The 25,974-nt window shown below is 36.6% G+C and overlaps 1 protein-coding gene across 1 annotated transcript in view; it reads left to right on the top strand.

Annotated features, from left to right (window-relative positions):
- Positions 1 to 25,974, top strand: part of LOC117387811 (ras-related protein Rab-26) — a 121,407-nt gene that overhangs the window by 90,468 nt on the left and 4,965 nt on the right. Inside the window, exons 6-8 of the mRNA XM_033985384.2 lie at positions 16,489 to 16,554; positions 18,203 to 18,259; positions 20,137 to 20,213. Of these exons, the coding sequence (XP_033841275.1) occupies positions 16,489 to 16,554; positions 18,203 to 18,259; positions 20,137 to 20,213 (200 nt within the window). The remainder of the gene's footprint in view (positions 1 to 16,488; positions 16,555 to 18,202; positions 18,260 to 20,136; positions 20,214 to 25,974) is intronic.

The raw sequence follows: 25,974 nt of genomic DNA on the forward strand, positions 1-25,974 counted from the left end.
CAGTGATAGTAAAAATAGTAAAATATAAAAAGACATGACACAGAAGGTGTACAGTAAATAAGGTATTAAACTTTGACTGAATACAAATAAATAGTTTGGACAGAACAGTGCAAAACTAGTAGTAAAAATAAATGTAGTTGAAGTATTGAAATATTGTTGCATGTCCTGTTTTTTGATAAAGAAACTATGCTACTGAACCAGTGTGCATTAAGCTAACAATAAAAGTAAAGCATTATAACACAGGACTAATTAAAGGTCCTATATTGTGCAAAATTTACCCTTGTGAAATTTTAGCCATGTAAGAATGTTGTTACCTCCTCAAAAACACACCTAGAGTTGTGTTTTGCTTCATTTACACCTGTACGAGTAACGCTGCATTATTAGTCTGTCTACATCTCCAAGGTATATGCATTTTAAGAACACAGTGAAGCACTTCCTGTATCACCACATGATGACATCACAAGGTGGAACAGAGTGTTTTCCGTTTGAGAAAAGAACTCATCCTAAATATGCAAGGTTTGTGTGTTAAACATGTGCAAATGAAACAAAACACAACTCCAGGTCTGTTTTTGATGAGGAAACACAGATCAGAAAATAGCATAATATAGGTCCTTTAAGGTAATATTACAATCGTTGTTATTCTCTTTTACTCACTCATGTCAGGGTAATGGCAGATTAGCAGTCCAATATCAGTCTCTTTTGTGGTCTCTCCTTGTTGCTAATTGCAGAAATGTCTTTGCTGTCATTATGTTAAGAACACCATGTGGACGTTGTGATAATCATACTACATTTACCCTGTAAGCAGCTGCTCTTGTCTGATTGTACACTTTATCTTTTATATTGTCTTGAGATTTGAGGCTGCGACATGATCAAATCTGGCACATCCTGGACATCATACATCTTAAAGGAACTGTATGCAAGATTTTCCATAAGCATGACCTGTGTCCTCAGTTACAAGGCAAACATGTATAAATCAAATATAGATTTTACTGATAATTCAACCAATCATTCTAATGTAATCCTTTAATAATCTTTTAGGAGCACGTTTCAATGTTGAAATCCAGTTCGTTTAAACCTAAAGGACTCTCTCTGATCGTGCCTAAACCCCAGCACTTGCTATCTATCTATCTATCTAAGGCTCCAGCAAAGGGGAGGGGGGCATCCCCTCCCCACGCGTTGAGCCGACCAGGTGAACCAGTTTTTTCCAACGCTGGCGGTCTAGGGCCAGCTGCAGCCTCTGTAGCTCAGTGAAAATTGGAGGTTCTGAGGTTTCACATGAGGCAGGGCCCATCCATATAATGAGAATGAGAAAAACTTGTAGGTATACCTAGGCCTGTCACGATAATTACTATATCAACTTCTTATATTATGATTATTTGTGATTATTTATGTTTTGATTTGTGTGATTTTAATGTCTCTCTTATTCTGTAAAGCAATAAAGTTGCCTTGCCTATAGTCATATATTGTTCAATATAAGAAACCTGGAACAATGTTTTTCTGGTGTGTAATTCTTTGCACTACTGGGAAATCTGTGGTTATTTCTCAGCTTTATGAAGATTTAAGACACAAAAGGTTGAATTAATAACTTCTACGACTCATTACAGATACAAACTAGGTGCTAAAGTGTTTCAATTTAACAATATTGTACAGAAGAGAATCTTTTTTTTGTGGTTTAAATCTGCTCTTGTGTTGTTGTGTCTGTCATAATTAGTTTTAGTTGATCATTTATTGTGTATATCTACTTAAGCAATATATCGAACTTCAAAATATGTTTTCATGACAGGCCTAGGTATACCCAATCAGTAGGATCAGGCACTGGCAACCCAGGTTTAGTTGCTATTGTAGTATTAATCTTATTCTTGAAGTTACCATGCATGTTGTACTATTTAACTTCTATAAGTACTTCAGAGATGTTTTAAAGACTCCCAGAGAATCATTGCTTGTTGTTGCACATAAACATTGAATATTTGACATAAGTCAATCTACTTTATATCATATTTTAGTGACAAAACTCCAAATTCTCCTTTGAAATGAATGGGATTCTCACTTAACTGGAAATGCTACCACACTAAAGGAATAAAGTAAGTACTTTTTACAAAACAATAAGAGATGCATACAGTTCCTTTATATTACCTTATATTTATATTTGTTTTTTTATAGTAACGTACATAAAAAAAAAAAAAAATAGTACAATCTTTTCAGACAGAAGGCATTTAAGGGCTGTAATGGTATGTATTTTAATCCCGAAAAAGTCTATTTATAGTCACAAAAAGCTGGAAGACGAAAGACAACATCTGCACCGTTTGACGCAGGCATAAGTAACCTACTGTTTTATTCTGGGACTCAAATCACAACCAAGTGCCAGGTGTATCTTTGGCAGGCATACAATCTGTCAAGCCCACTTTTGGTCCTCTCAGTGCTGGAAGTGTGTGGCAGTCTTCTTGCTGTCACCGCTTCTCTTCAGACTCTGAAACCCAGTTAATCTTGTTACCATTGACTGACAGAATGAAAGCCCACCTACCAACTGGGCTCAATCAATTCTGTCAATTTCTGATGTGTTCAATGTGTTCTTACCTTCTTGCATGCATATTTCCTCAGTGATCATTTGGGTTTTTGCTGCTACTGTGTTGTTCATAGTCTGAATAGTTCGATCTCTCTTGTGAAAAAGCAAGTAACTTCGCTATTTGTATGGTTGTTTCGGATTTGACTGGAACTGGTGGAGGTTTTTTGATTATTTTTTTAGTCTTTTCCTCAAAGACGCCATCAGAAGAGGCCATAGTATTAGCATGACGCAATTTCGTAGCAACCAACAACTCTTTGGTTACTGGCAAAGTAGTTTCAGACGATCTGAAGAAAGCCAAAGAGTCAGAGTTGTGTCGACGAACTATTCCGGCACCTTTGGGCTTAAGAAAATAGGAGTTTGTTGACATTTGACATTCTTGTACGGGGTATATATCAGAAAGAGGGATCTGAAGTGAAAGCCTCCCAGCGCGAGATTGCAATGATGTTTTGCCAGGAATACGGCGAAGCTTCCAGCCGAGAGGATCAGGACCTGTAATCATGGAGGTCTGGATGAGAGGTGCTGAGGAACAAGTTGAGATGTTTGAAGGAGATGGAGATACGATTTGCGGATTTATCCCGAAAGTTGGACATGAGTGGCATTTGCTGGTTGACCGTACGACTGATTGAGGTCTCAGTAGAGATACACTTCGCTTTGGAGGTTCTGGCTCTTTTTTGCTTTTCTTCACAATTATAAAAGCAGAAGTGGAGGACTTGCCAAAATCTGTCGACCACCGACAATGCCGAACACTCTCACCACACAAATCCATATCTGACAAAGGCCGTTGTCTGGACTGTGGTTGGGCATCTTCTCCTGTTCCTGTACGATTGCTATTGGATGTTTCCATTGATATCTTCAGGCAAGTTAACAATTTATAGATGTTCAGTTCTCCAGTTCAGTTCTTCTTAAAAGCCAAGAGCATATGCTTTGTGAGTCGGATGATTGCAGAAAGAGAATGATAGTTCACAGTTTTAAAAAGAGGAAATAAACACCCAACTGACTAAATGTATTTGCAACATTTCTTGTAAAATTTCGCAAGTGTTTCTTTGGCAGCAGTGACAACAATGGTGTTTTGGAAGTTATGAGCTTAAACTTCAACTTAATACTTATTCTTTACTTTTAGCATTTTACTGTGCATCATTTGTCAGTATGATATATTGATGAATAAAATATAAACAATAAACAATAACAATGAAACTAATTGATTATCTCCCAGAAAAAATAAATAAAATAAATAAATAAATAATTCTAAATGTACACTACCAGTCAAAAGTTTAATTTATTTGTTTATTTGATTGGGACAGTGCATGTTAATGAACATACATGACAAAAGCACGAATGTAAACACGCCGGATTGTAGCCATACGGCTAATTTCCATCCGTAGTCCCACGGGTCAGGGTCACAGGGATCAAAAATACAACAACAATAAAATTTACATTAAACAATGATCAGGCCTTAAATACAATTTTCCAACCATACAATCTTACAATCTTAGTCACTTTGCACAAAACTCCATTAACATTCACTCAGCTCATTATCCAGACCCACATGCAGCATACAATACTAAAACGGTCCATAAAGGATACACAATATATAATAAACAGCCTGGCACTTAGTGTGTGCAAGTTTGGTTTGGACACACCTGCTATTTTTTATTTTTTTATTTTTAACTGCTTTCTACATTTTATATGCATACGGAAGAGATAAAATATACGAGGCAAGATACATTGACTTATGTCTATAGAAAGTTAAATAATTACTTAAATAATTCTATATTAAAATCCACAAAGTATCCACCCTTTGCGTTGTCTTTGCTACATAAGTCCACATATCTTGCTTCATATATTTGATTACAGTGAATGAGAGGGTGGGTCCAAACTTTTGAGTGGTAGTGTACAAAAACATGAAGTGCAGTAGATAAATAGCAGAATAACACTTTAGTATGAGTTTGTATCTATAATATGTGATAGAAGTAATTTATTCAAGTTTCTACAGCTCAAATTTTATCGCAGGGAAGAAAAAAATGACAAAATATCCCCCCAAATGCAAATAAATTGTACACACGATAACACAATAACAATTGCACACACAAGTTGATAAAGTAATTACTGTGACAGGCCTAATCAGTTGTAAAATGTAAGTGAGACAAAACATCCATGTAACTATTGCAGTATGCTTTCAGTGTAAAACGCCATCAGGAACATTTTCCCTTAAAGTACCTAAAACTGAGTGACACTGTATTTTGTTTCTCAACATCTTCCCCATCCCATGCCCTCAAAACCACAGCTTCCTTAATTTTTTGTTAAATATAGCACTTTTACAAGCTAGATGAACAATTAAATGCCTAGACTTGATAGTTGCGTTGCTAGCATAGCTACGTTGCTATGTTTCTCTGTTTTTCTTTGTTTCAAAAGCATCTTAAAAAGCAGTAGTTTTTATGACTTTGTATTCCTCAGCGGGTTTTCCCTCCCAAGATTTTACCAATGAAACAGAAACATGAAAGTGCATACACATAAGAGATTTCTATTGTTATCTACTTTTACGATGACTGAAAAAACAAAAAAAACATAGTAATTCCTGAAATATAAATTGCTTTCTTGTTAGACAAAAATAAAATAACATAAGCAAACATAAAAATAAATTCTACAATATCCACAAACAACTTTCCAGCTGCAGTATCAAACTGAACCAGACTTTAACTGTAACGCAGTTCATAGCAGAACTAGGACTAGATCTGTTTTAAACCAAGACAAGTACTGACGCATGTCTAAAATAGGACTGAAGTATGTCTAAAATTGGACTAAAGCAGGTCTTAAATAGGACTAAAACAGATCTGAAATATAAGATCTAGGACTATCAGGTCTAAACCAAGACTAACCCTTGACTATGTCTAACCGAAATTATGATTCTATCAGGCTTTAAGTGCATCTTAAACCGGCCTAAATAAGGTCTGGGCAAGCACTGAAGCAAAACCAGGATTACCCAGATCTTAAAGCAGACCTATTATGTAAAATTTACTTTTCAGAGCTTTTAACCATGTTATAGTTGTTTTCTCTTCTCGTTTACACACTTAAAGTTGGATTTGGAGTGGTTTGTGCATGTTTGAGGAATCTTTAATCATTTATTTTTAAGACGCCATATTGGTGATCAACCCCATCTTCATCGCCATGGCATATGCTACTATTCTTACTCCATTCTCCAATCTTGTTTTCTTAATTGGTGATACATGTAGGGTTCGGCAGGGTCGCATTATGAAAAACTGCTAGTCTGATGTGCCGCTGTCCATTGAAGGGGCTGACTTCACAGCTCTCTGTGGTGATGACACTTATGGCGACGTCAGCTTCCATTGGGCACTGCAGTTTTCTAATGCGGAAGTCATTTACATGACTGCATTAAAATGTGCAAATTATAACATAGTGAACCATGGGCGTCATAGATTGTAACTATATGGCAGGCTTAAGCGCAGTATGTGTTCTTTAAATGTAAATGACATTACAACATCTGGTTCAGTTGATGCTAAGAGCAGAGTGCAGTAGGCTACCACAATAACAGCTTACTTTGCTACTTAGTGTGAAAAGAACAAACACAGTTTTGTTGCTACATGCACAACTGTCTGTCCTTACCAGTCGCAGGCTAATGGATAAAATTTCTTGTGTAAAACACTTTTAGCAGAGGGGTACACTTTAAAAAATTGGCTGTTGATTGCACAACTAAAATACAGCCAACCATTTTCCTTCGCAACCAGTCACCTCAGATTAGATTCATCGCATTGGCACAACTTGAAGAAGCCTCAGAAACCACATGCCCTGACATGATCCAAACAGCCTTCTCTGCTTTTAACCCAGGACCTCTGTGTTTTTCTTCCCCCCTCTCATTAGTCAGATAAAAGTGAAAGCAGCACAAGCATGTTCGGGGTGACAGCACTATCACATGTCGAGCAGCGCCTACGCGTGCCCTACCTACATAGTGTATCACATCGCGCAAGTACTTTGAAGTTCCATCACTTTTCTACTCCTCTTACTTCCTCGTAATCCACCCACGAGCCGCCGGAGTTTTCAAGGCTGTGGGTAATTGGCAGAACGGTGTTTTGTGGAGATTCAGGCTGCTAGGTGAGGCCCCTAACATTAATCTGTGTGTAATTAGGCAACGTAAACCCTGCGGAGAGACGGGGGAAAGTGTAAATCTGCAGATGAGGAACTGGGATTAATGCTAATTCAAGTGGATTCGACTGGCTTTAAAAGAGACATATTGTGCTTCTTTGGCCTATGTAGTATTTAGGCCTGTCACAATAACAAAGTTCGATATATTGCTTAAGTAATATATCGCACAATAACATTGAAACAAATTTATGCCACTGACGCAATAAACAACACAATTCAAACTACAAAAAAATATTCTAAATGCACAATATTGTTAAAAAAAGTAGCTGCAATAAATAAATTGTAGAACAAAACACTTTACTTAGTTTGGGTCTCTAATGAGTCATACAAGTTATTTATTCAACCTTCTATGGCTTAAATCTTATTATATGGTCAAAAAATAACTAACAATTTCACACTACTGCTAAAAAAATATACACGATAAATATTGACCCTCCCCAAAAATATTGTTCCAGCTTTCATATATTTAATGATAGGTCAATATAGTAATTATTGTGACAGGCCTAGTAGTGTTAAACTATAACATATAGAGATCCTTTTGTTAATTGTAAACCGCAGTATTGATCTAAAATGATGTGATAATAAAAAAAATAAAAATAAAAAAAAGGTTTATTATCATTTCCAAACTAGAGAACAGACAGGTCCCGTTGATTCATAGTGATGTTGTGGAATATTGTGGAGTGGTCCCAGGCAAACCATCTGCTCCTGAACAAGACTTCGCTCCATCATGGACACCCCTGCACTCCCACTGCACCAGAGGGACAGAGACAGAGGAGCTTGTAATCCAACAGGCTCCTATAGCTCCACTCAAACAGTGATAGGTTCAGGAATACAGTTATACCATACTACAAAACTTATGCAAAATCTTTGTACTGTCTCTCCTTACCTCACTTCTTGTATATAGCCTAGATATATTTTGTATTTACAGTGGTCCTTCATTTATAACTAGCTATTTTCCTACTTATTTTGAATTTTCATATTATATTATACTCATTGCTATAATATTGTAATATGTGAGCTACTGTGTTGAAATAATTTCCCTTGTGGAAGACTGTCTAAATCTAAGTTTCCCTGCAGCAAGCTGCAGATTTTCATTTACTTGTTTTTATTATGTAAAAATGGCTCTGTGACATTTTTAAAACCTACGTGTAGAACCTGGAGTTATTTTTTAATAGTCACAAGTAAGAACAAGACAGTAAGTGGAGGTAGGGGGAAGATGAAAAATGACATTTTCTGACAATACAGGTTTACTCAAACATGCACAGAAATTTAAAAAATCAATTCTGTCAACTGGACAAAAAAGTTATTAGAGTGAAGACGTTTTGCATCTCATCCAAGCTGCTTCTTCAGTTCTGATCAGATTACTGGTGGACACTGCCTTGCATCTTGAGCAGTGAAACGTTCAAAACAATAGAGTTCCAAAAGTATGGCAAGTTCTACTTTTGAAGGTGTCAAGGCTCTGTGGGTGTGACTAAAGCTTTCTTAGTGGTTCTTACACAATAAAAGTCTCTGTATATTCTCACTGCAGAAAGAGTCTTATTGTGAAAGAGTCAGACAGCGACAGAGCACATTACTGTGGGACACTTCAGCGCAGAGCCACATCAGTGTTTAAATGATGTCACTATATAATAATGTCACTATTTCACAATATTATAGTATAGTATTTCAAAAACACATTAGTAGATAGTATTTATGCTTGCAAATAAAGGCATTTAGTAAAGTAAATAATAAGAAAGAGAAAATATGTTATTTAACCCTATTGTGGCGGATTCTATTGTTGCAGATAGAGCGCAGTCGTGGATTTTCCATTAGCGTAACTCCGCAACCAATTGTGCTTCATGTAAATTCAAACGGCGTCTGAAAACAGAGGCATGGGGCTCTTTAAATATTTTACTGTCATTACGGTAATCTGTTTACATTGTCCCTCAAAGCTGACCAATCAGAGTGCAGATGCTGCAGGGATTTTCTTAGTCAGTTATTCAATGTGTCAAAGGAAAAATGCGGATGGATATGTAAAATAGAGATGCGTGAAAAAATGCAGTGCATTCTGATACTTTAACATGATATTTATAGCTAAAAAGAATAAAAGTCTGGGCGAGCTATACTCTGTAATGTGCTCAGTCCTTAAAGAGTTAAACATATTAAAAAATACTTAAAAGAAATAGTGAAAACGAAATGTGATTAATTGAGAGTTAACTCAGGACAATCATCTGATTAATTACGATAAAAACACATTTTAATCAATTGACAGCATATGGGGAATATCATTATAACATGGTAAAAATCTCATATAAATTGATTTTACATAATATGTGCCCTTTAAACGTAACCTGGATACATGTGTGCGCAGAGCTGACCTTTGTCCTGCTGTTCAATACCAAAGAAAGAAATTTAGCTGTATTGGGCCACTAGTCACAGACATCGATACGTGCTCATTGTTGTTTGAAATGTTGAAGTTGATGAAGTTAATTGTATAATAATTGTATTTCCTGGTTTGAGATAGGTAGCAAAAATGACGTAGAAGTAATTCCATAACTGTTACTTAGCACCCATTGTGGAAAGAATGGCCAAAGCATAAGACAATACCTTAATTTTCTTTAATGAATGTTTAAACTGTCAAAAAAATGTGTTCCTTGTGCATAAATTGTCCTAGTACTTGGGACGGATTTTTTTTAGAAGTCAGCTCTATTTTTCTTCTTCTAGTACCGGTGTAAACAATGGTAAATACAAATGAGAGCTTGATTCCAACTGTCAGTTTATTATTAAGTAGAACAAACATGCAGTGTCAAATGCATTAAGACTTATTTTGCTTTATTATGATCTAGCAAAAACATTTCTTGCCATCAGTAAAATAGCTACACATTTTCTTTTAAACATTGAATGCACCACAGAGAATACACAATGACATAGATGATTACCACCCTTATGAACTTCAGACGTCTCATTAGCATTTTGATGTCAAATGCCTTGTGCTAATTCCTCGACGACCTTATCGAGTCTTGTAGAACATGAACACAACTTCAACAAAAAAAAACGTGCCTTATTACATTAGTTGGAGTTTTTTGTTATTAGATAAACTGAACAGCTGACTGTACTGTATTTGCACGGTCTAGAATTTGTAGCATATATAGAGTGTATGCGATTAAATATGCAAAATAAATAAAATAAATCACTGTTTTCTAGAGCAAAGATTGCAATTTTGATTTGATCACAATTCAACTTTAGTTACTGCAACTTTCTACCCTGACTGTTATGATAGGTCACTCACTCAGAGAGTGGCAGAGGCTGACCAATCGGCTCTGTGCACTATAGCTTCAATGTTTGTGTCACTATTTCCTGTCCAATCAGATGTGTGCACAATAGTAGCCAGCTAATATGTATGAGGTTTGCCAAGTCGCACTAGAATCAATAAATCGTGACAGATCAGTGAACAGGGAGCTGCAGGTAAATATCACTTACAACATGTTAAACACTTTACAAATGCTGGTTAAACTTCTCCAAAGGACACTTTTAGAAACTTCTTTTAGAATGTTAAATGTAACTTCTATTAGGACATTGAATTTGTTGCGAGAATTACCTAATTATTTTTAGATGTAGATTAGTACAGTCAGTGGCGTTATTTAAATATTCATTAGGCTCCAAAATAAACATTAGCATTATCTCCGACACAAAGACGTACCTTTGTTAACACAGCAGTGTCCTTCTGTGAAGTTTTCCCTGCATTTGTAAAATATTAAACATGTCATCAGTGACATCCACCCGCAGCTCCCTGTTCACTGCCTCATCTGTCAGGATTTATTGATTTTAGCGAGACTTGGCAAAAACCTCATAGATATTACATTAAGCCAGAAATGGTTGTGTTGACTCTCCCTCTGATTGGAACGAGTGGCTACTGCTGTGAACACAGCGAATTGTATCTCTATGAGGTTTTAGCAGAGTCACGCTAATGAATAAATTATTAAAGATAAAGCAGTGGACAGGGAGCTGGGGGTAGATGTCACTGACAACATGTTAAACACTACATAAATAAAATGAATACTTCACAAACAATTTTGTGTTTAGAAATAGACATGTTTGTGTCTCATTGCTAACGCTAATGCAAATTTTGAGACATAATAAATATTACCCTATAAGAATGCCACAAACTGAAATATTCTACATACTGTATGAACATAATAGCATATTCTTTATTTTAATACATTTTAATTGGTTGTATATATTATGTTTTTCAAAGTATTAGAATTAAGACACAGTGAGCTATCTAGCATGCTGCTGTCACAGTGGCTATAGGCTGAGAGAGAGAAGCATTGATACAGGACATGACAATTTCACCAAGAGCATGTTGTCATGGAGACCGAATCACAATTAAATTTTTAATGTTACACTGCTGACCCCTAATTTGCTATACACACAATACGTTAAAAAAAGAAAAAAAAAATCAATAAAAATATTCAACGGAGTGTGAAAAAGTTTGTTGAGACACTTTCGATCTAATTCCAAGGCCGTCACTCATTTTCAAATGCACACAATGCACTGCTCCCATGAATATTGACTCAACCTTGAACCTTGAACAGCAGCAAATCCTTCACACTTTCTTAATACAAATTCTGTTCCAATACAGATTTTTATTTTAATGGAAATAAAATTCATGAACGCTATTATTAAGTACCTCTGGTGCAAAATGAGAACTTCTCATATTTTCCTGTTTGTTTTTGTGTGTAGGCAGCACGGTGGCTGAGTGGCAACACTCATGCCTCACAGCAAGAAGGTTTGATTTGAATATTATAATGACACTGATGCCACTGGCACTCACATGTAGGGCTGCTAGATTCATTTCAATTTAATTGAAATCTACAGACTTCAGTTTTTTAAGTACCATGATTTCCTCAACAAACAACTAAATATTCTTGGTAAATGGTCATATTTGTACTCATATTTTCAACTTCAAGGCACTCAAAGCTCTTTACATCAAAGAACCACTCACAAATTCACACACATATTCACACACCAGTGCACACAGACACTGGTTGTCAGGGGGGTTAAGGGCTCTTTCCCAAGGACACAACGACAGTATTTATCTGTGGGAGCTTGAGTTGCACTCCCACTCTGTTGGTGGATCTGACCACTCGATGTTTATGTCAAGAGCAGGATTTGAACCACCAAACTTTAGATCAAACCCTCCACTGCCCTGCTGTATGGGGTCTACTGCTGCTACTATTGGTTTGGTTTGTCATATTTCAGCAGTTTGTCAAATCTTCTGGATGCATTTAAAATGTTAACTTTGAACAGAATCCTATTATTAAAACGTGAACTTGCCCAAAAATACTGACACTCATATCCTAAGAGATATCTATAATGTATTTATAATCACATCATAATTTCCATTATCATCAAATGTAATTAACTAAAAGCAGGACAGAGGCTCTGCTGTAATATAAATCCTTGTACCCTGCATAATTTGTTGCTCTTTAGCATTACGACATAATTATAGACCATTGCTGTTATGCGTCTCTAGTCAACAGCCATGGTTGCTTGAAAAAAGCAAGAATGAAGAGCACTTTGGCGGACTTATACAACCAACAATGAGAGCTGCTTTAAAGGAATATTGCCAACCACAAAAAGCTTTCACAAATCTTAATAGAGGGACTGTTGCTTTCATTGTGGAGCTGTTTCAGTCAATGCTGTATTGTTTCTTTTACTTCACGCAACTAGCTGTTAATGGCAGATTGGCAGTGTATTTTAGTCACTTCTGGTGGGTTTAGGATACAAAAACTTGGAAAGTAAAGAAAAATCTGAAAAACTGCGAGGTCACATGTACGGCAAAAGTTTCATTCACACAGGCTTGAGTTAATTATTAGTCTGTCTAGATCTCCAAAGCTCAAAATGCTCTGTTCCACCTTGTCATGTCGTGAAGTGGGGGTTTTCAATTCATTTTATTTTTGTAACGCCCAAAATCACAACAACAGTTGTCTCGAAGGGCGTTCATGTTTTGGTTGATGGGGGAAACCGGAGTACCCGGAGGAAGCCCATCCAGACACGGGGAGAAACATGCAAAACTCCACACAGAAAGGCCTGGGCGACCCGGGGATCGAACCAAACCTTCTTGCTGTGAGGCATGAAGTGTTGGTGTTGCTCTGAGTGTTGCCACTCAGCCACCGTGCTGCCTACACACAAAAACAAAACAACAGGAAAAATCAGACAAAACAAGTGAGAACAAACAAGAGTTTTCAAGATAACAGCTTTGTTTTACCTTTTGTTCAGTAGGGCTGCAATAATCCAAATGATTCTAGTGAAAGTGCATCTAGTTTAAAAACACAGGGGAGCACATCCTGTATTACTGCATGACATCACAAGGTGGAACAGAGTGTTTTCTGTTTGAGAGAAGAACTTAGCCTAAATATGCAGGGTTTGTGTGTGGAACTTTTGCTTTTGTGACTGAAATAAAACACTCCAGGTATATATTTGATGAGGAAACAATATTATTATGTAGATCAGAAAATATCGTAATATGGGCCCTTCAAACACTTTCGCACAAAGAAGACTAAAAGGTTAAAGGTGCACAGCTCAACTTGGAGGGTTCATCACTTGCTTGTCTCCACAGAGATGTTATTGCTTTGCCTGGAATGTACATCAGTATGATACTAAACTCCACAGAGACAAGTGAAACAGGCGATGCCACTAGGCCGAGTTACAGGTTCAGATCTGTGAAGAAGTGAATATATCAAATGTGAGAAAATGTTAAGGCCTGTCTGAGAAAAGTGTATAAACTGTGTGGTGAGGGGTTTTACAGCTGCAAAACATATAGAATAATTGTAAAAAATAAAGTTGACACTTCGCAGATTTTGCCTATTGTGGGTTGTTTGTAGAACGTAACCCCCGCGATAAACCAGGGACCACTGTATATCGATATTAAATTAAAAATTACAATATCAATATTCTAGCAGTTGTAGAACGTAACCCCCGCGATAAACCAGGAACCACTGTATATCGATATTAAATAAAAAATTACAATATCAATATTCTAGCAGTCAATCGATACTTACCCCAGGCTGTAGGGGGCAGTACGTATGTTGTTTGCATTCAAAGACAAGTCAAAGCAAGTGTAATAAGTTATTTAAGTTCCTAAATAAGTTAGGAAGAGCAACTCTTCATTTATGTGGACACATTCTAGCTTTAAAACAAGAGCGTTGGCGTTTTTTAAAAGCTGAGAAAACATTTAATATGATCAGTAACAGCTAGGGTTATCAAAAGCATTGAAATTCAGATAATAATTGATATTAAAACTAATATTGAAACTAGATACTCATTTAAGCAAGTATCAATATTCCAAAAAATCACATTAACAGGACAAAATTTGAGCTTTCCCAAACATCTTTAGTACAATTTTGAGCTTTATCAGAACAGATAAGACCTCATGCTAAGACAAAGAAATCTATAAAAAATATATGAAAATTACATACTCAGAAAGAAGTTGTTTAATCTGAATTGTAGAATCATAAATGCTATTGATTATTGAGTGAATTCCTTAGTACTGAAATCGAGTTTGAAATTTTAGGAACACTCACAACAGCCATCTATCCTCGTTTGTAGCATTAGCAGTGGAGCTAACATTAGCAGCTCACAGAAAAGACTTTTATAGCAATTACACATACATACTGGTGCACACAAAGATTAAAGCCTCACCATTAAAGGCTTGTTTCGTCACTTGGAACAAAAAAATGTAATTCTGACACAAAAATGACAAGTTTAAAGCTTGTTACACATAGACATTTAAATTAAAATAATAATAAAAAAACACTGTCTAAAGCTCATACCTGACACCTCAAACAAGAATTATTTCAAAACCTCCCCAAGTAATACTCTTTCACGTTTTTATCCTGGGTCATTGCAGCACACCCCACACTAACCATTCAGTCTCTTAGCAACAATTGCCTGCTGCATTGAAGCTAAGATTGGTCATTGTGTCCTCGTTTTTGTCCATCTCTCATAAACTTCCTTTAACTTTTAAGACTGAGAAGGCACTAAACTTTCCTCTACAAAGAGCATGTTAAAGCAGTGTTTCATAAGACATTATACAGTCTAAAGTCAGGTTGGAACATCCTTTGAAAAGAACATTGCCTTTTGATATTTTAGTAATGATGTATGACCTAAGAGTGGAGTGACTGTGGCGTTTGCACAAGTTTCTAAAATATGACTGCAATCAATACCTATACAGTGGTCTCTTGTTTATCGCATGGGTTATGTTCTAAAGATAACCTACAATAGGCAAAATTCGCAAAGTAGTCAGCTTTATTTTTACAGTTATTCTATATGTTTTGCAGCTGTAAAACCCCTCACCACACACTTTATACACTTTTCTCACACAGGCATTAAAATTTTATCACATGTCTCACTTGTTTAAACACTCTCAAAGTTCAAACCTTCGTAGGTGCTTTGTCGGTGCAGAACGTTTCATCGACATTGTGGGTTTTGTCAGGGAGAAAACTTGCAAACATACAGCACTTCAGAGTCACACTGCGATCCAACATTTATGTAAATTTGTCTGAACATATTCTGTACTGTACAGGAGACACGGCACGGAGGAGACAAATGGACAATGGTCTACAGTCCCTTAGCCAATCAGGATGCAGAACACAATGCACGTTTATACACTGTTAAAAAAAAAAGCATTCATAATTACACAAAAAAAATCCACGAAACAGCGAGACCGTGAAAGGAGAACTGCGATATAGAGAGGGCCAACTGTATATTGAGTTCAGTCAACTGAAAAAAAAAAAAAAAGTTTAGTCAACTGGACAAAAAGTTGTTTTTTTTGGGGGTCTTTTTCCCCCCTGAATAAAGATGTTTTGCTGTTCATCCAAGTTCTCTTCAGTTCTGGTCAGATTGCTGGTGGACAAATTAAAACAATAGGATAGCCAGTATGCTAATAGGGTGAGAGAACCATTATGCAAAAAAGTATGAAAATGGATCTAGTCAACAAACATAAACTGCAAACAAATAGGTGTGTTAGTTTCAGTGTAGTTAGCTCCTCCCTTCATATATAAGACAGTGTCCAGCAGTAATCTGACCAGAACTGAAGTGTGGTATCGGAATTGTAACGCACCATATTTAGCTATATTGATATACATTGTTTTGTGAGTCCTAAATAGATCTCTTAAGTTCAGCTGTAAATGGGAAAGATCTGAATTGAACATTTTTAAATCATTGCAAATAAGTTACACTGGTTGCGGTTACATGCACACTAAAAATCAGATTATCAGATTTTTGAAGCAAAAATATTAAAATGAAATGTAAACAGGTCTAGAAAGGTTTAGAAATCCTATATTAATCAGATATTGGTGAGCTTTATTATAGTATGTGCATGCTATCCAAAGTCATTGCAGCTATTTTCTCCTTTCCTTAATTATTGCTGTTGTCACCAGACAGAATGCCATCCATCATTAAGAATTGAGAATGGCTAGAGCCTCTCCTATGTTATGTTTATGTGCGTGTGCATCTATGGTCCCCAGAGACTATAGCCTCCTTTGATCCAGCAGAGGTAGCAGAGTGCTGGGAGAGCAGGGGGCTTTAATTGGCACAAGACAGATAGAGCAGCAGCGGCCAAGGAAGTGAAAGGTGAAGAGGACAGTAGCAGAAAACACCAGGGCCGGCTCAAATGACTCTGCTCTCTCTCTTTCTCTCTCTTTCTTCTGCTTCATCCATCTCCTCTAATCCACTCTTCAACTCACTATCGTGTCTCGGGTCTGGTGTGGACCGGCGGGCTCCAGGCCTGGCTGACAGAAATTCATGAGTACGCCCAGCAAGATGTGGTGGTCATGCTGCTGGGGAACAAGGTGAGATAAGTAACACATGAGAAGGGAGAAGGTAACAGGCCGGACTGACGTTTGGGCAAAAGGAACTGATTTACATTTAGAGTTGTGAGGGGCCCTATTCAGTGGTCAAATCTAAAAATGTGTAGCCTGTGCTCTTACTGGTTTAAAAAAAAAAAGGTATTACAGTCCCAACAGAAGTTGGGATTGGGTTGCTAGTGCCTCATGCTACACATAGAAGACACATAAAAGTTTTTCTCATTCTCAGTATATGGACAGGCCATAACAGTATGTACAATGTTTTTTCTAAATAAAAATACACTGGGCCAAAAAAAAAGTCTGTGACCTTTTTTTTTGCCAGACAGTGTACATGTTAATAGTAATTTGATTTTATGGTGTTTATGTATCTGGGGACACAGATAGGCCATATATGACATACTTAAAATCTTAAAAAGCTGAGGTGTGGCCTTGATGAATATGAAAAACTCATTAAACCCAATCACACATGAGATCTACTGTGCTCCATGAGTAACAAAGACATTTAACCAACAACCGTGTGAGTGAAAAGGTCACAGATGGGGTTGATCACTGAGACAACTATAGTATATGGATCAGCTCAGGACTCCGGAGTAGCTTTTTTATCCCCAAGAGGAAGATTAAGTTCTTTCCATGATAGATATGGATAGTCAACTAGAAGAAAAGGTTTTTGATTGATCACATTAATAATGCAGAAAATGGGCCAATAACACATGAAAAATTTATTAAAAACCCTAATTCATGTAACTTGAATTACTTTGTTATTCGAGTAGAAAAACAGCACACACAAAACCTATTGTAACAGACCTAGCAAATAAACAGTGCAATACACACTTGGCAAAACGTGGATGTATTTATTTTTATTTATTTTTTACACATGATCAATTAGCTTTAACATGGTTTGTAGATTCTAATGTAGTAAAGAAAGGTCGAACAATGACATACCTTAAGATAACCATGTTGACAACTGGTGGTTTTCAGATTCTTGGATGTAATGATGTCATACTCCCAGATGAGGGGCAGGAGACAGTTTTCCCTATACATGACATTGTGCTTTGCCATGAAATATCCAAAAAGCAAATGCACAAAAGTTGAAACTGATCATTTCTATTAGTGACTAGACCCAAGAACTTGCTAGAGCTGCCTCCCAATCTGTATAAAATATTACTGGCCTTTAGAATTGTACATGTTTAATAAGCACATTTATTGTAGTCATCACATTGTCGTTCGGTTATAGTAAAGGTCAGGATTTTCTTTTAAGTTTTAATAATAGATTTAAGGCTTTGGTGTAGGGTTATGATTAGAGTCTTGCTGTAGAGTTAATATTAAGATTGGGGCCTTTTTTTGAGATTCTGTTTAAGGTTAAAACCAGCGTAGGGGTCGGGCTTATGGATTTACTTTCAAATATATATTTTAAATATGAGAAAACAGCTGTGGAAACAAAGATCCCTTTTTTCAAAATGCCCTAAGAGACACTGGGTTGACAGTTGATCTATTTATAGCATTCTAATAAAATAATAGTCAAAACCAGTGGACACCGTGTCATAATATATCACATGTATATACCTAACACCTGTGCATTCCTCTAAAGGTCATTTATCTGTATACAATAGCTGCATATGTTTGTATGTTGCAGGCTGATTCATCACACAACCGAGCCGTGAAGCGAGAGGATGGTGAGAGACTGGCCAAGGTGATGCTAACGTCGCACATATTTTATTTTATTGTTTTACATATTTGTATATGCAAAGTGACAGAAAACACGGCTGAATTATGCTCCCACATGTGCCGTAAAGCCCTTGTTGTCTTGATTAGCCTGTGCAATTATGCATCCATGGGGCGGTTGTGTTATTGTTTGGAGTAAATGACAGTGGAGGGGGGGTGCTTGCTAACTCAATTTTCCAAGCCGTTTCACTCAGATAAGCTCCAAGAGGCGACTTTGGAGTCAATCTGAACACAAGTGTTTGGGACCAGTGTGGCAGAAGAACAACAGCTGTCAAGTTGTAGACACGGAAGGAAAACTGACAGACAAAACGAATTGCATTTGAATTAGAATCCAGTAAAAGAGGTCTACTCACAGAGGAAAGTAGTGTGACTGAAGGAAAATGCAACTCTAGGTATATTTTTTGAGTATAACGTGGTTAAAAGCTCAAAAAAGTCAATTTTACATTTTTTATTAAATTGAAACCACGATTTTCCACATGGCCATGTAATTGTGCTACATCATAAAGACATAAATAGATACATTCTTCACATTTGCCAACAACCGCTTGACAATTTAAAATAACTCTCCCTTTAGAATATTTTATAAATGCCTAGAACATGCTTTTTGAGTTTGAATGACTATCAATGCCAAGACATACCAGTCTTACCACTTTGTGCGTTAAAGATGGCTAGCCCTCCTCTCAGATGCAAATGTAGGATTTTCAAGTGGCTCTTTGGATACAGAAGGTTGCACCTTCACTAATTTTTTACATTTCTTCCATTTAAACAAAATATTTTAGGCTCACAGATACACATACAATACAAGAACTTAGTCAAATGGATATCCTACAGAACTCGGGATAGAACGTCTAAAAATCTTACCTCTGTGGCCAGGTGTGCCAAGCATTCATAGAGATAACATTAACAAAAACTATTTAAAAAGGGAAAAAAGCATTTTAAAACCTGATATCCTGCTAGGTCACTACTGGTAAATACATTTATACACATCACACAGAGACTCTTTCACTCTGCCCTTTGTTTTATTTTTGCGATGGGTTTGAAACTTATCACTGTATTCTCTATGAAAAATTGGGTTGGTCATCACTGTCTGTTAGAAGAGAACAGCACTGTATGAAATGTACTGTATCGATCAGGAACTACTCCAAAACCTGCCAGAAAACCTTGTGCATATGTTACTCATTGATACTAGAACATTTAATACCAGATCACATGACTGCATAAGGCAAAGGACTGAGATGCGAAAGAGGCTTTTAGCTGATTTGCTTCACATAAATGGAATACACTACAAGGAAAAGCAAATCTAGATGCATTGGTGACACAATTTTAATTTAATAATTTGGTAACAGACTTCTATACACACACTGGCACCTGTTTGTTTTGTATGGAGTTATATACTTTTTTGTTTTGTTTTTTTGGTTTGTTTTTTCTGCTTGTATTGTATTTTAAACTCATGAAAAAGAGAGCAAGAATACTTTTGAATTTAGTTTAGTAGTCAACATCTCCATTGGTTTAACATTGGGATAACTCAAAATTCTCCAAAATATAGTGACAAGCTCTATATAAAAACGTAATTTGTGGTATTGTCCTTAATGTGGGGAATACATCCCTTTCAAAGTTGATTTGATGTTTTTTAACCAGTAGATGATAAATGTGAAACCTGTAGGGACTTAACATGGCCTTCTTGTTCTGTAAAGCACTTTGAGTTACTTTGACCATAATTGTGATTTATATGCAGTGCAGAACAAACAAATACGTATAACTAACTATACCTGTTTTTGGTGTTATACCAAGAGATTAGCAATAATTGTACAGTGTGTGTGGGGGTGGGTGTGTGGGTGTGTGCAGGAGTTTGGAGTGCCCTTCATGGAGACGAGTGCTAAATCTGGGCTCAATGTGGAGCTGGCCTTCACTGCTGTGGCCAGGTGAGTCACACACTACAGCAGGAGCACAGCGAGGAGAGCTACCCATGGCCAAAAACAGGAGTACCAAGTTTTGGAGAGTTGAAGGGGTTGGGTTCATACTGTGTAGGGGGAAGAAGTATGTTTTAAAAATATCATTTTGGATAGAAACAAAAAGAAAGAGTTTTTGAGCTGCATAATGTTACACAACCACACTTGAGTTGGTGATGTCTTAAGTTCAATCTTCCATGTATGAAGCAAAACATGGATTTTTTTTTATTTTTTTCTCTTGAGGTGAAAGGTTCAAGATGGATTCTTATACATTTTTGAACACACAAATATTATTTGCTGAGAAAAGTATGCAGCATTGAAACATTACAGAAAAAAAAAAATCATAGAACAAGATGGTAAAAGCAATCTGTGTTTCTGTAAACATCAATTTGCACTGCAGTCTGTAATCAAGGAGCAGCTCACAGTCTCCTTCAATAGTGACCAGTATACAGGTGTGTGAGACCTGGCATACTGTGTTTGACACATAATACTACTTGTGAGCAGAGACAGAATCAGAACATAAAAGTCATGCTTTTTAAGCAAAGAGACCTATTACCATATTTACAATAACCCTAATCCAGAGAGACTTTTTCTTCTGGGTCCATGGTCAGTACAATGTTCTATAATTCAGTATTGACAGCATACAAAGGTTTTACAGTGTACCTGACCTTCTCTACTCTAGCAGTTGTTGTGATATTACCATTGAAACAGATTTAGATATTTTGTGCAACCCCAAAATTGTGTTAAAAGGGGTGAAGCATAATGCACCTACCAGCTCTCTGAAACATCTCGCCCTCAAGAAAAGTTGAGTAGTTGTTTATATTTGTAAACCTGTGAGTAGTGACAGAATCCAAAATAAAAATAGTGCTTTTTAACCAAGGAGACTTATTTCATATCATAATCGACGCAATATCCCTAATGTAGTGAGGCCATTTCTCTCTCAATGCTCAACAGTTTCACTAAATAGTACTATACTAGCGTAATATATTCTTCATTTTTCTCATATCATGAAAACTATTGAGTTGCATGTCTGTGAGCTACCATTGCAAACCACTGTCCAAAACCATCATACTTTTAACAACTTATATTGCTCATCTATACTTCTAAATTACACAATGAGCACTCAGATAAAGTAAACCAAAATGACTTGAGAACACCGTGTTCCCAAAGTGAAAAGGCTTCTTTTTCTACTCTTGACAGATGATAGAATATGATGCTTTGAAAAAGTAGTGCAGTGTGGACACATTACGGCACATTTACTAGATGAAAGGAGATGCAAATGCGAGCTACACCATTAAAGTCGCAGTATTTTTCTCCAAGGGGACAAACATAACCATTTGCACATTCTCTTCCAGATGGTAACTTGACGATGAAAGAAAACAGAATTAAACAGTATTAGTTTTCCATATTACAGCAGGAGGTTTGAAATTTCTCCTGAGGGGCAGTATATTGTTTTTCCTGCTATTTAAAGGTCCTATATTACGCAAAGCTGACTCTTGTGAGCTTTAAGTCATATTAGAATGTTGTTAACTTCGCAAAAACCTGGAGTTTTGTTTTGTTTCATTCACACATGTTTGAGTAACCCTTTATAATTAGTCTGTCTACATCTCCAGAGCTCAAAATGCTCTGTTCCACCTTCTGATGTCATGAAGTGGTAGTTTTCAAGTTAACTTTTGTTCAGTAGAGATTGGCAAGTTCAGATCTGAAATCATCCAAATGATTCTAGTGAAGGTGTATGAAGTTTAAAAACACAATGGAGCACTTTCTGTATTACCACATCACATCATAAGGTGGAACAGAGTGGAGTGTTTTCCATTTCTGGAGAAGAAATAAGACTAAATACGCAGGGTTTGTGTGTTAAACGTGTGAATGAAAATAATAATAATAAACTCCAGGTATGTTTTAGATGAAAAAAACAACATTATATTATAACATAAATCAAAAAATAGTGCAATATGAGCCCTTTAAGTGATGGAGTAGTATCCGTGTATCTCACCTAGCTGTGAAGTGTTGGACAGAACGTGGGTGCTTCTCTCCATTTATAGCTCATTATGGCTACAAGCTGCTGGCTCGGTGAGCTGTTGCCAAGAATAGAAGGACAGTCTGGATTGGAGCTCAGTGCAACAATTTTCTTTCTGTTTTGACCATTTTTTGTAATTTTATATTCTTTTTTTGGCTTGCTACTTCTAATTACTTTCACTTGGAAATAACACCACATGAATGCACTCCCCCAAGGACCGGCGTAACCTAATTATCTAGCTCAGTTTTATCAATACGTCAGCAATATCATTTACAGACACACAGAAAAATCTTTTGTAAATTCATAGCTTTTTAATCTCCTCAGGCATTTTCCAAAGTTTCAGGAAGAGTTTGAAGTTTTAGCCAGTCTTGATAATTAAAGCTGGTTGTCATCAATTATGCATTCATCGTGACATCAGCTAGTCATTTTATATCTGGCTTTCATTATCTTAATAGTTAATGAGCTTAATATTAAAGGTGGGGTACATGTAGCCGCATTAGCTTCTGCTGCTCCACGGACTGACCGCAAACTTCAAAAATGGCTTTGAATTGGAAGAAGAAAACGGTCAAAGGGTTGTGAAGAGGAGACATGTCCCAGAAGAGAGAAACTAATTCGAAATATTTCTTGCATATTATTTTTCGCTATGGTGTGCACTGATTGCACAGAATGTGATTCCGGGTGAACAGGTGAGACTCATTAGCTATTTATTTTATAATAAGTCATTGATTTTGTGTTTAAAGTACCTGCTTCAACCATGTAGATTGTAAACCAGGTGTTATTTTGTTTGTAGTTCACGTTTTGTGCATGAAACTTTTCCATTAAAAATGCATTGTGATCAATAACTTGTGTCAGAAACTAAATAGGAATGGTAACTTTTATCTGACACCGCTTTAAAAGTTCTCACATGTAGCCAATTGATTGTCACCTACCAAAACTTTTTAACATGACTACGTTTAGTGGCTAAAATAGTTACCAAACAAGGCCAGCTAATGACCCTGTTGTAATGCATTATGTAGAGAGAAATACTTTTACATGAACATAATTGTGATAGAACATATGCATGTGCATTACCCTTGTATCTTGCTGATTTGAATGTTCTTTTATTAGTGCTTCCACAGAGATGAGAGGATTGTCTTATTACTCAATTGACCTGATACTCCTGCAAGGAAGCATTTATGGTAAAGATTTATGTATCACATGAATTGTAAATTACAGTATTGCTTGTTAGTGCTCTGTTATATTGGTGAAATATACAGATAATCTATCTTTTGTGTGTAAATTTTACAGCACCAGATTAGATTAAATGCCATAATATGTATGCCTGCTGACATGGTCTGGAGGAGGATTAAAATGTGAACTCAGCAACCAATTGCTCAGGGTACTCACTGGTTACACCCAAGTCTCTCTTCAGGTAGATTTTCTATAGTTAAATGTACTTCTGTGTGAAGCCCAAACTGCTCTGTTCTATTGTCCTTGCTTTACACATGCATGTATATTTTACCATAGTTTGGCCATGTAGGCCTTCAAGAGCTACATACATCTGTGTGCACTTGTCCACTGCTGTGACGACTCTGGTAGAGAGATGCACACAGGCTTGAGCGCTTGTCAGACCCAATGCTACAGTAACTGCAGCAGCTAAAATTTCAGGGTGAACATTTTTGTGAAATACCTAAAAAGTTTGTTTAGTTGAATCACATACAGTACACAGTGCCAGCAATGATACTTTAGAAACTACATTTGGATGGACTTAGGGTTTCAATTATGTGGAGGACCATGATGTTCTGTAATGTTTAAATGCTAATAAACTTATACATTTGTGTGAAAGCTTGTATTGTTTTACATTGCAAACGTGTTTTAAAAAGATGACATAGAGGTAATTGAGGTTATTAATTTAAAGGCAACTACGCTAAATAGTATGCCAAAAAATAATCTCATATTTGTCAGAACAGATTTTAAGTACACGGTACTTCATTGTCAGACTTAGCAGACATCATTCAAGTTTGTAGGAAAACATCTTTCAATGTGTAGTGCTTTAGGCGAACCAGGAGTGGAATCCAGGTCAAAGGTTGTTGCCTATACAAGTAAGATCATAGACATTACTTCACCTTTGAAATGTGCATCAAAATCACCTGATCCAGTAATCAACATAGTGATTTGCATAATGGGTAAACATAATTGTAGTACTGTGCTAAAAGCAAATATAGGCAGTGCCCTTCAGTTCTGGATGGGTATTATAATGGTCTAACACCTGAGGCTGGAAACGTGACAACCACAATATCGCTAAATGTGCACTTTCAAACAAAAATGACACATATTAACAATATTTACTGTTTATTTTATTTATTTATTTATTTGATAGGGATAATGCACATTAATGAACATCAGTATAAAACAGATGTAAATATGCCAAATTTTAACTACAAAGCTAGTTTTTATCCGTAGTCCCTAGGCAGGCAAATACATAAAAAATACAACATGCAATACAAGCAGCACAAACAAAAGTCTAGTGGTCACATGACTAGTTTGTTTTCAGCCATAGTTCCAGTTGTGTTTTAAAGCTGATCAGTGTAGGGCTCTCCTTTATATGCAGAGGAAGACTGTTCCAGATGTTAGTGGCCCTCACAGAGAGAGTGTTCTGTCCAAAGGCTGTTCTTCTGTGGGGGACCTCACAATCTGTTCAGTATTTTCTGTCTGGTGCAATAACAGAATAAGACAAAACTATGTCCTATTAGGCCACTGTAGACCACACTGTGAGCATACACACGCGGTATGGATCAGTGAAACGGCCTCTGCCTCTGGGGCAGGGTTGCCCATTGTTGGACCCTTGGTGTGTTCTCGCTTTAACTACACATATGTTGCATCTGGTTAACGAAGCACGGATCATTATGTTATGAATCAAAATACAACGTAATAAGAGAAACAAGCCCACTGACTTCTGCGTTAGAAAACTGTGGTGTCTGATGGGTAGCTGCAGATCACTCTAACAAGCAGCGGATTGTTTTTTTTTTTTTTTTTTTTCATTTGTACCAAAATGACTGCATAATGCTGTGTGTATCATCAATTAAGAAAATAAAATTGGAAAATAAAGTTAATAGAGAGCAGTGGGCGTATGAAAGTGGCACCCCTCAGAATCCCTCTACCTATGTCATCAACACAAAATGGTTACATGACCAACCAGGACGCAAAATAAAGTTAACCAAAATAGTTTGAATAAAGAAAAGTAGGCACAATTATCACGAAATTTTAAATATAATTATGGTAACTACATTAGTTAGTAGAAAGCAGTGGGTGTATGCCAGTGGCTGTGAAAATGGGAGTTTATGGGCAATATCGCATCTTGAAAATAACCGATTAAAGACTGTTCAAACATGCACAAGTCACTCCAAATCATAGACTGTATAAAGAAGTGGACTAAGTGAGTGTGACATCACAAATAGCATTCGGCTCCAGTCAAATAAAGCTCATCGAGGCTATATTTGGAATTCCGTGGGTATCATAGCAACTAAAGAGCCAATCTGGAGCAAAGCTGTGGAAGGTAATGCCACTTCCCGTCCACACCACTGATTTAGCAGCACTGGTTTTAGCAACACTGTCAATCAAACCTGTTGGTTTGATTGGTCTCTTCTTAATATTCATATCTTGAGTTACAGACACAATAGCAAAATAAAAATACCAGGATCACGTAGAGTGGGTCTGTACGAACATTCTAAGACC

Source organism: Periophthalmus magnuspinnatus, chromosome 19 (genome assembly GCF_009829125.3).
Source record: "Periophthalmus magnuspinnatus isolate fPerMag1 chromosome 19, fPerMag1.2.pri, whole genome shotgun sequence".
In the NCBI taxonomy this organism is placed as follows: domain Eukaryota; kingdom Metazoa; phylum Chordata; class Actinopteri; order Gobiiformes; family Gobiidae; genus Periophthalmus; species Periophthalmus magnuspinnatus.